Source organism: Oncorhynchus clarkii, chromosome 27 (assembly GCF_045791955.1).
Source record: "Oncorhynchus clarkii lewisi isolate Uvic-CL-2024 chromosome 27, UVic_Ocla_1.0, whole genome shotgun sequence".
In the NCBI taxonomy this organism is placed as follows: Eukaryota; Metazoa; Chordata; class Actinopteri; order Salmoniformes; family Salmonidae; genus Oncorhynchus; species Oncorhynchus clarkii.
In genome coordinates, this window is record NC_092173.1 from 23,554,551 (window position 1) to 23,566,134 (window position 11,584).

At 48.2% G+C, this 11,584-nt stretch overlaps 2 protein-coding genes across 2 annotated transcripts in view; one reads left to right on the forward strand and one right to left on the reverse strand.

Moving 5' to 3' along the window:
• LOC139385537 (protein Aster-B-like) overlaps positions 1-1,560 on the reverse strand; it is a 30,237-nt gene extending 28,677 nt beyond the window's left edge. Inside the window, exon 1 of the mRNA XM_071130678.1 lies at positions 1,422-1,560. Coding sequence (XP_070986779.1) covers positions 1,422-1,549 — 128 coding nt within the window. The 5' untranslated portion in view covers positions 1,550-1,560. The remainder of the gene's footprint in view (positions 1-1,421) is intronic.
• A 7,456-nt stretch (positions 1,561-9,016) lies between these two features.
• Positions 9,017-10,402, forward strand: LOC139385740 (proline-rich protein 2-like). Its single transcript, XM_071131012.1, has 3 exons — positions 9,017-9,148; positions 9,541-10,121; positions 10,222-10,402. Exons 1-3 carry the CDS (start codon positions 9,017-9,019, stop codon positions 10,400-10,402), a joined length of 894 nt encoding a protein of 297 aa, XP_070987113.1.
• The last annotated feature ends 1,182 nt before the right edge of the window (positions 10,403-11,584 follow it).

The following is an 11,584-nucleotide window of genomic DNA, read 5'->3' on the forward strand; positions in this document are numbered from 1 at the left end:
CAGTTGTAAAGTTAGAACTTTTCCTTCCAGCAACCCTAATTCTAAACTTAACCCAATTCAACTAACCTGCTACATAAATTATTCTAACTTTAGTTCTCCTTAACACCAAAATAAATTCTCACCATAATTATCCTCTGTTGTTATGAAGCAACAACTAACCTGGTCTCAGAGGAAGACATAATACTATGCAATCTCCGCAATGTATGATAAGTTCATTCAAGCAACTCGCATGCTATTGTACAAACGGGTAAGACATATGATACCATTCGTAATCTCATTCCTAAGGTATTGTACAACCGCTATTCCATTCATAATGTAACCTAATGTAAAGTAATACATCATACTAAATACAGGGAACATTTACGTACCAAATCCTACGAATTGCCCTGAGACTAGATTGTGTGTGGAGATACAGTAGGTCCCTAAGGCAGGGAAGCAGCTGGGCTCATCTGCATTACAGCACCAGAAACAATCACAGTCCTGATTGTATTGTATGTAAGATAAGGTTGATAAGAACATGGACTGCACATACTGCAGCAGAATGACAAAACTATGCACTTGGACTGCACATGGAACACAAATAGACCAAATATGGACCACACAAGCAAATTATGGTCAAAGAAAGAACACTGAGCAATAAGATGCAGGCTGAAAAGCATTATAATGAGCTTGGTAATCTACACATGCCCAGTGAGAAAAGCAAATCAGTCTGCTGGTGACACTTTGTTGCTGTCTTTTTGTAATGTGCTCTAAATCTCTGGGCTCAGGCTATCCAAACGGGGAGGGCAACGCTTCGCTTCACAATGCCCAGAGTTCCGGGCTGTTTCGAGGGGCCTTGTTCTCACTGACGCTTTTGCTGACCCTGGAAAATACCCATCTGGCAATGGACCTTGTGCTTCACTGTGCTCCAAAGGGCAGGGGTGGACCGAGCTCAACGGCAACACACACACGCACACACACAGTGCAAATGGCCTCTCAAATGTCATACAAACAATTCACAGAGGTAAAATCCATATACTCCTACACACTCAAATCATGCATGAACATAGCTTCAAACAGCACAAACATCACATAAACACACCCACAAACATCACATAAACACACCCACAAACATCACATAAACACACCCACAAACATCACATAAACACACCCACAAACATCACATAAACACACCCACAAACATCACATAAGCACACCACAAACATCACATAAATACACCACAAAGATCACATAAATACACCACAAACATCACATAAGCACACCCACACAATAAACACATTACCCGACTCCCAAAACATCCCCAACTACCTACCTACCTACCACCCCCCCCCCACACACACACACATAGACGTTAAATCCCCTGGGGCCACAGAACTACAAGGCCGCCATATCAAAGCCGATTGACTGTCCCAACTCCTCACCAGTCAATCATAGGCACAACAGCATCCTTTACATTGTTCACAAACATCCAGCCTCCGTTGGTTGCTGTGACGCACTCAAAAACCTCCATATCCTCATATAGAGAAAGGAGCAGCAAGGAGCTGTTCATCCAGCGACTCATCTGAGCTCTCCTTCTACTCCTCTCTCCCGGGAGAGAACAGAAAAAGAATAGAGAGAAGAAAAGAGAGAACTCTGGGAGATTTCCTTTAGCAGGCTTAGGGCTCTGATCTCCTCCAGCCAGCGTGATCTCTTAATAACGAGCTAAATTACGTCCCCGTGACAACACTTGCCAAACGGGACAAGAGGATCGCTGGGCTGTTGACTGACACTCCCCTTTCACCCCCACCCCCATCTTCAGCACTGGAATGCAGCAGAAGTGTGTCTGTCTTTCTGCATGCAGACAGGCAGGCTGCTCTCTCCCTCCCTACTAACCTGGTAGCCATGTAGACCCAGCTCCGATGCAGTCAGCCCCTTTTCAAGCCAAGGCTTCATTCAACCAGCGGGAGCCGCAGATGGGGGAAAAGAGGAGGGACAGGAGGATGAGGGGAAGGGGGGAGGATGGGTTCCGGAGCATGCCAGGAGGATGAGAGGAAGCAGAGACAAGAGAGAGCGCAGAGCGTTCCCTTTGGAGAGTGTACTGAGGCTAGTGCACAGCCTATTTCTATCTCTCTGTTTCTATCTATCTGAGTCTGCTCCTTCCCTCCCTCACTCCCAGACTCCCTTCTCTCCTGTTCCCCTTGCGTTTCTCAGCTCTTCCGTTCACCTGACTGGTGCGTCCGCTATGTCTGCATCCAAGCAAGGGTGTTCTCGATTCTCGCAATCGCTAGTTTGATCCAATATTCACAGGCACACACAGAGTAAAAGTGTGAGGGAGAGACGGTGGCAGAGAGAGTCTGAGGGAGGGAGAGAGGGACAGAGAGTCTGAAGGAGGGAAAGGGAGAGAGGGACAGAGAGTCTGAGGGAGGGACAGGGAGAGAGGGACAGAGAGTCTGAGAGGGACAGGGAGAGAGGGACAGAGAGTCCGAGGGAGAGAGAGTCTGAGGGATTGAAAGGCTTTGCATTCTGCCACTGCTTGGTGCTCTGAGCCTGCTGGCCACTCAATTATTCATGCTGTTCATGAAGGGAGGGGCTGACATCACTGGTGTCATGACGTTGCCCTCTTTGGGTATAGCAAGCCCCATCCCCTCTCCCTGCCTCCTTCAACTAGGCTGCTGTGGTCAGAGAGAGGTCGTAAATTCCTGAGGAGAAGACCCTGCCACATTGCCACACAGTATAAGAGGCAGAGTAAATTTTCATAGAGCACAAAGGAATTTCTTCCACCTCACAGAACGTGAGGTACGAACAAATTTCATGATCCGGAGAAAGTATAAAAGATCGGTGAAGAATCCAGCTAAGAACTGATCCGTTTGTTACAACTTGGGGAAGCTCATGGGAGACGGTGTGGCCACACTACCATAACGCTGTTTATATAATAGCCTCAGATATGAGGTTTACATCTAATTGTTGTATAAGATGAATGAGTGAGTATGATACTGTTTGTAAAATTGTGTAATATGATTTTGAACTGTTTAATGAAGGAAAATACAATTCCCTTTTGATTTGAACTAAATCAGAGGACTGCCCCTTACCCCAGTTAGGGTCTGGCATCCTGGGACAGCCCCTTTTCCTCAATTCCGAATAAAACCCAACTTTGAGAAATTATCACCAGACCATGTTTTTCTCCATTAGGAGAGGACAAAGGTTGTAGACCATTGCTGAATCTTTTAACCATACCACGTGGTTAAACTCTTAGACTATTGATACCGACAGAATAAGAACAAGTCTTTGATATTAATTACTAGTCTGCAGCTAGGAATTCGGTATCATTGTACGCGGAGAACGACAACCGCCGAAACATCCATTCTATAACAATTGAATGAATGTCACTCTGAACTAACTAACCAAGACACAGAGAGAGAGAGAGAGAGAGAGAGAGAGAGAGAGAGAGAGAGAGAGAGAGAGAGAGGACGAAACACTCCAACAGAAACAAACTTTTCACCAGCGATCAAGACAACACACTGAGCGTAAATACACTGCTCAAAAAATAAAGGGAACACTTAAACAACACAATGTAACTCCAAGTCAATCACACTTCTGTGAAATCAAACTGTCCACTTAGGAAGCAACACTGATTGACAATACATTTCACATGCTGTTGTGCAAACAGAATAAACAACAGGTGGAAATTATAGGCAATTAGCAAGACACCCCCAATAAAGGAGTGGTTCTGCAGGTGGTGACCACAGACCACTTCTCAGTTCCTATGCTTCCTGGCTGATGTTTTGGTGACTTTTGAATGCTGGCGGTGCTTTCACTCTAGTGGTAGCATGAGACAGAGTCTACAACCCACACAAGTGGCTCAGGTAGTGCAGCTCATCCAGGATGGAACATCAATGCGAGCTGAGGCAAGAAGGTTTGCTGTGTCTGTCAGCGTAGTGTCCAGAGCATGGAGGCACTACCAGGAGACAGGCCAGTACATCAGAAGACGTGGAGGAGGCCGTAGGAGGGCAACAACCCAGCAGCAGGACCGCTACCTCCGCCTTTGTGCAAGGAGGAGCAGGAGGAGCACTGCCAGAGCCCTGCAAAATGACCTCCAGCAGGCCACAAATGTGCATGTGTCTGCTCAAACGGTCAGAAACAGACTCCATGAGGGTGGTATGAGGGCCCGACGTCCACAGGTGGGGGTTGTGCTTACAGCCCAACACCGTGCAGGACGTTTGGTATTTGCCAGAGAACACCAAGATTGGCAAATTTGCCACTGGCACATGTGACAGAGTCTGGAGACGCCGTGGAGAACGTTCTGCTGCCTGCAACATCCTCCAGCATGACCGGTTTGGCGGTGGGTCAGTTATGGTGTGGGGTGGCATTTCTTTGGGGGGCTGCACAGCCCTCCATGTGCTCGCCAGAGGTAGCCTGACTGCCATTAGGTACCGAGATGAGATCCTCAGACCCCTTGTGAGACCATATGCTGGTGCGGTTGGCCATGGGTTCCTCCTAATGCAAGACAATGCTAGACCTCATGTGGCTGGAGTGTGTCAGCAGTTCCTGCAAGAGGATGGCATTGATGCTATGGACTGGCCCGCCCGTTCCCCAGACCTGAATCCAATTGAGCACATCTGGGACATCATGTCTCGCTCCATCCACCAACGCCACGTTGCACCACAGACTGTCCAGGAGTTGGCGGATTCTTTAGTCCAGGTCTGGAAGGAGATCCCTCAGGAGACCATCCGCCACCTCATCAGGAGCATGCCCAGGCGTTGTAGGGAGGTCATACAGGCACGTGGAGGCCACACACACTACTGAGCCTCATTTTGACTTGTTTTAAGGACATTACATCAAAGTTGGATCAGCCTGTAGTGTGGTTTTCCACTTTAATTTTGAGTGTGACTCCAAATCCAGACCTCCATGGGTTGATAAATTTCAATTCCATTGATCATTTTTGTGTGATTTTGTTGTCAGCACATTCAACTATGTAAAGAAAAAAGTATTTAATAAGAATATTTCATTCATTCAGATCTAGGATGTGTTATTTTAGTGTTCCCTTTATTTTTTTGAGCAGTGTATATATATTACTTGCAATTGTTTCCGAATGAGTGAGCGTTCATGTGCAAAGGATTAGCATTTCAATTGTTATAATTATCACTCTGTAGTGACTTCTTAGTCGATGTCACGGTCGTCCTCCTCTTCATCTGAAGAGGAGAGGCGAGATGGATCGGAAGACCAAAATGCGGCGTGGTAAGTGTCCATGGTAAATCTTTAATCAAGAAAGACTGAACACTATACAAACGAGTAACAAAAACAATAAACCAAATTCGACCGTGAAGCTACAAAATGAGACCTGTGCTGAAACAAGCCATCAACATAGACAATCACCCACAAACAAACAGTGCAACCCAGACTACCTAAGTATGATTCTCAATCAGAGACAACTAATGACACCTGCCTCTGATTGAGAACCATACTAGGCCGAAAACATAGAAATGCCCCAAAACATAGAAAAACAAACATAGACTAGTCTTCAATTTAATGATAGTAAAGACACGACACTGGCCTTTCCTAAATTATACAACCAATCCCCAGAAGGCCCATTACACCCCAGAGCACACTGATATAACATTTACAACAAACATACAACACAGTCCATACACCCAAATCCACCTACAAACCAAGGTGTAAGAAAAGTAAGAACTAGGCCATTTCTAATTGTGAAATGTGTTTACCTCAATAGACAATACAAGCTTCTCATTCAATTCTCGTAAGCATCTATTTACAAGGTGCTTAGTAATTTTCAGATTAACACTTTAATCTAACAATATACAGTGGACTCAATATTTCAGTTGCCATAGTTGCCTCCATCACCACCAATAGCTGGTGTAATAAAATGAGGAAACAATTGAATACTTGAGATATTATCCTGGCGTATGGACCATAAATCTAATGGTCCAATGCCGCCTACAGACCTGAAGCCATATGTCAAACTGCACTTCAAAGACAGTTCCATTTACACTTAGCCATTAGTCATTCTGTTGCAGTGAAAAAAATGCTTGCTATAGTTATTTTCACTTTGAAGTTATTTGCATTTGAAGTTACTTCTTTAAATACTGTCATCCTCGCTAAGAAAATGTTGTTTTAAATTGGCAAAAAGGTAATTTCACTTCAGTAGACTACATAGGCCTACCTAGCTTCACATAGGCTGCGTTTACAAAGGCAGACCATTTTTTCCACTAATTGGTATTTTGACCAATCACATTAGATATTTTCACAGCAGATCTTTTTCAGAGGTGATTTGATTAGTGGGAAAAAATATCAGAATTGAGGTGCCTGTGTAAACATGGCCATAATGAACTTGAGTGGCTCCTCAAGATCGAGAACATGTAAAAATACCACAGGCGAAGTTGTGATTTATATATTTTTTCTCCAAAGCCTATTAAGGAGGTGTATGCTGCCTGGATACAACATCCCACTAAGTCCATCAGGTCGAGCGGAAAACTTCCCCCACAGGTTCACACAAAAATAACTTATCCAAGGTGGTGGGACTCTATGTCCAAAGTTGGGTCACTCACATAGCCTAAATGCTGATGTAAAGTGGATTAAACACCTAACCTTCTCATGCTCTTAAATTTGAAAGCTGCATACACAAGAATCTCTTGAAGATATCAAAAAGACCCATTTGTCAACTTTGTACTAACATAGTACAGCATCAGATATATTACAATGATACGCACCATATCTATACATGTCACACGTCTGATTTAGATTCAGTTTCATGTAAAGAAAACACCCCAACAAAAGCCTGAGGTCTGGTGCTGGAAAGAACTGACTCTGTGGGTGCTCTGGCTAGTGCTGTGGGACAAAGGGCCCAGGCTCTTACCCTGCCCATGGCCCAGTCTCACCCTGCCTACATAAGCCTGCCTAGGCTCACATCAAAACTGACCTACTTTTTTTGCTCTCATTGTTGTGCACCCAGGGGAGACCCAGATGGCACAACTGACCAACGTTGAGAGAAGCACTAAGACGTGGGAAGTGTATGGGGTCCATAGGAGTAGCTAGATGGCTAAATGGCCTGTTCTGCCCCAGGTCTGGTTTACTACTAGTCCCGCACGGGTTAGTATTGCGTTCTTTTAAGACGGTGTGCCAACAACCCCCCAATATTGGAAGCCTCTGTTCTGTTCCGACTTTCTGGGCCAAAGGGCTGTTTACACCATCGCCATGGCAACCCAGATGCAGCATTGCATAGCTGTGTTTGGCCATGCGGTTTCCAGGGCGACAAGCCATTTGGGCGACAAGCCTCACAATCAGATATTTAGCCTGTCAATGGGTGTTGGGACACATTAGGATAGCACTCACACACTGGGTTATCTACTGGCATGATGTTTTAAAGTGCACTTTGCTGGGGGACTGCAAGCTGTGTTGCACAGGCTCCAAAGTGACAGCAGCATCCTCTGAGCATGGATCGATGTGCTTTCCTCTGGGGTTAGAACTGTGAAACTACCACTGTACACAGTGAAACTACCACTGTACACAGTGAAACTACCACTGTACATCCGTCCCTGCTGCCCTGCTTTGAGAGCCACTTGGGGACAGACAGACAGCGTGCTTGGGGCTGTGGGGGCCAGGGTCACCGAGCGGTGACAAGAGGGAGCGGAAACAGGCTGCCAACAGGACAAATCCCTCCACGGGACACACGGCATGGCACCAACAGCCGACGGGACAGGGACAGTGCCATCTGGCGAGGTAGTGGGAGAAGCAGGTCTCTGGACATGGGAGTGGTGAGAATGTTTGATTGTGACAGGCAGGACTGGGGGGGGGGGTATTTCTTTATTTGGGTCCCAATTTACTGATGTACCCCTAGACCCCTAGAAGTCTGGCCACTATAGGGAACCACTGTGATCAAGTCAATACTTCATGTACCTGTACACTCAGCTACTGTATTACAGTATGACTAGTCTGAGGTGAGTGATTATCTAGAAAGAATCATACTAATACATCTAAATAACCTGATATGGAAAAACACAATTAACTATTAGAAATGATGCTGTAAATCTTTGAAAATTATAATGAAAACATTGAAAAGAGAAACACAATGAATTGAATTGAATATAAGGGTAATTCAATTCACATTTCGTGCTTTACAAATACATGCAGAGTGGGGTTGGAAACAGCAAAATGTACATTCTGCCTTTATCAGCTGACCTATGACAAATCAAAACCTGACATATGCCTTTTATCTGGAGAGAGAATGGTTACATTCAAAACTGCTCCATAATCGCCAGGAGCTCAAAAAAAACACAAAAGGTGTCTCTCTGTCACACCCTGACCTTAGCGATCCTTTTTATGTCTCTATTTTGATTTGGTCAGGGCGTGAGTTGGGGTGGGTATTCTATGTTCTATTACTTGTATTTCTATGTTTTGGCCGGGTAGGGTTCTCAATCAGGAACAGCTGTCTATCGTTGTCTCTGATTGAGAACCATACTTAGGTAGCCCTTTACACACCTGTCTTTGTGGGAGGTTGACTTTGTTTATGGCACATAGCTTCACGGTTTGTTTTGTAGTGTTTATTGTTTTGTTCAGCGTCTTTTCTGAAATAAAATAATATATACGCTCACCACGCTGCACCTTGGTCCAGTTCTTCCAACGGCCGTGACAGAACTTCCCACCACCAAAGGACCAAGTGACCCTTCAGGCACCATGCTTTGCGGTTACATGTACTGTGTCGCCGGTACGCATCCACAGCCCAGTGTGTCCTGTGCCAGCGCCCCGCAGTTGCCGGGCTAGGGTAAGCATCCAGCCAGGATGGGTTGTGCCAGCTCTGCGCTCCAGACCTCCGGTGTGTCTCCACGGCCCAGTATATCCTGTGCCAGCTCCACGCACCCGGTCTCCTGTACGTCTGCCCAGCCCGGTAAGCCCTGTGCCAGCTCTACGCACTAAGCCTCCTGTATGTCTCCCCAGCCTGGTGAGTCCTGTGCCTGCTCCCAGAGCCAGGCCTCCTGTGTGTCTCTCCACTCCAGTGATGATCTATGGCAAGAAGCCTCCAGTGATGATCCATGGCACAAAGCCTCCAGTGATAATCCGTGGCAAGAAGCCTCCAGTGATGATCCGTGGCAAGAAGACTCCAGTGAGCATCCATGGCATGAAGCCTCCAGTGAGCATCCATGGCACGAAGCCTCCAGTGAGCATCCATGGCACGAAGCCTCCAGTGAGCATCCATGGCACGAAGCCTCCAGTGAGCATCCATGGCACGAAGCCTCCAGTGAGCATCCATGGCACGAAGCCTCCAGTGAGCATCCATGGCACGAAGCCTCCAGTGAGCATCCATGGCACGAAGCCTCCAGTGATGATCCATGGCACGAAGCCTCCAGTGATGATCCATGGCACGAAGCCTCCAGTGATGATCCATGGCACGAAGCCTCCAGTGATGATCCATGGCACGAAGCCTCCAGTGATGATCCATGGCACGAAGCCTCCAATGATGATCCATGGCACGAAGCCTCCAGTGAGTAGTCATGACACGAAGCCTCCAGCGACAGTCTCCAGTCCGGAGCCTCCAGCGACGTTCTCCAGTCCGGGGTCCCCAGCGACGTTCTCCAGTCCGGGGCCCCCAGCGACGTTCTCCAGTCCGGGGCCCCCAGCGACGTTCTCCAGTCCGGGGCCCCCAGCGACATTCTCCAGTCCGGGGCCCCCAGCGACGTTCTCCAGTCCGGGGCCCGCAGCGAGGGTTCCCAGTCCGGGGCCCCGCAGCGAGGGTTCCCAGTCCGGGGCCCCGCAGCGAGGGTTCCCAGTCCGGGGCCCCGCAGCGAGGGTTCCCAGTCCGGGGCCCCGCAGCGAGGGCTCCCAGTCCGGGGCCCCGCAGCGAGGGTTCCCAGTCCGGGGCCCCGCAGCGAGGGTTCCCAGTCCGGGGCCCCGCAGCGAGGGTTCCCAGTCCGGGGCCCCGCAGCGAGGGTTCCCAGTCCGGGGCCCCGCAGCGAGGGTTCCCAGTCCGTGGCCCCGCAGCGAGGGTTCCCAGTCCGTGGCCCCGCAGCGAGGGTTCCAAGTCCGTGGCCCCGCAGCGAGGGTTCCCAGTCCGTGGCCCCGCAGCGAGGGTTCCCAGTCCGGGGCCCCGCAGCGAGGGTTCCCAGTCCGGGGCCCCGCAGCGAGGGTTCCCAGTCCGGGGCCCCGCAGCGAGGGTTCCCAGTCCGGGGCCCCGCAGCGAGGGTTCCCAGTCCGGGGCCCCGCAGCGAGGGTTCCCAGTCCGGGGCCCCGCAGCGAGGGTTCCCAGTCCGGGGCCCCGCAGCGAGGGTTCCCAGTCCGGGGCCCCGCAGCGAGGGTGCCCGCATCAGAGGTGCCACCAAAGTGGTGTGAACCAGTGGTGGAGCGGGATCTGCGTCCCGCACCTGAGCCGCCATCGCGGATAGATGCCCACCCAGACCCTCCCCTAAAGGTTTAGGTTTTGCGGTCGAAGTCCGCACCTTTGGGGTGGGGGGGTGGGGTGGGGTACTGTCACGGTCTGACCTTAGAGATCCTTTTTATGTCTCTATTTTGGTTTGGTCAGGGCGTGAGTTGGGGTGGGTATTCTGTGTTCTATTATTTGTATTTCTATGTTTTGGCCGGGTAGGGTTCTCAATCAGGGACAGCTGTCTATCGTTGTCTCTGATTGAGAACCATACTTAGGTAGCCCTTTTCCCACCTGTCTTTGTGGGAGGTTGACTTTGTTTATGGTACATAGCCTTTAGCTTCACGGTTTGTTCTGTAGTGTTTACTGTTTTGTTCAGCGTCTTTTCTAAAATAAAAGAATATGTATGCTCACCACGCTGCACCTTGGTCCAGTTCTTCCAACGGCCGTGACACTCTCAAAAAACATAAAAGGTGTCTGTCACTCTGTCTCTCTGTCTTGTAAAAGGCGGACATAGTAAACAGAGCGGAAAAACTCTGATCACGTACGGTGATATTAGAAAGTGTTCTTTTTTTACTATGCGTTTAAAAAGCTTAATGGAAAACGGACAGACGATGTGTACGCCTGGCTGTTCCTAAATAACACGGCTCACTGTACGTTAATGACGAGGTGTAAGGCCCTGTGTGAATACAGGAGGAGTGTTAACACTAAGACTAAATGCTCTCAGCTTCAATTTGCACACAACTGCCCGGGCCTGACTCCATACTATATACATCATTACAACAGGCTTGTTCAATAACCATTCAGCCTATATAAAGAAAAGCCGCTGCCTTTGGCACAGTGTGATATCTGTTTTCCTCCCACAGGAATATTAGAATGCTTGGATACAACGTTGTGAGAATATGATGCAGGAAATGGTTGTCAAACCACGCAGAGATGGCACATAGTTTTCACAGGATGTGTCTTAGCCAGAATCCACCTCCTCTTGAATGACAGTCGATCCAATAAAAATCCCAAAGCTGAGATACAGTCATCACCATCCCTTCTTAGACATAAATCAACAGATAAGGGCCAATGCCAGCAATCAAACACACAAAGGACTTATACTGTGTTGATCATGATAGGATGAAAGGTGCATCTCTGAGCACTTAAGAACTTGTTTCATTTGACAATAATTGGATAAAAGGAAGCTAAGAAAGTAAAACATACCAACCTGTGTCAGATTATTCTGCATTA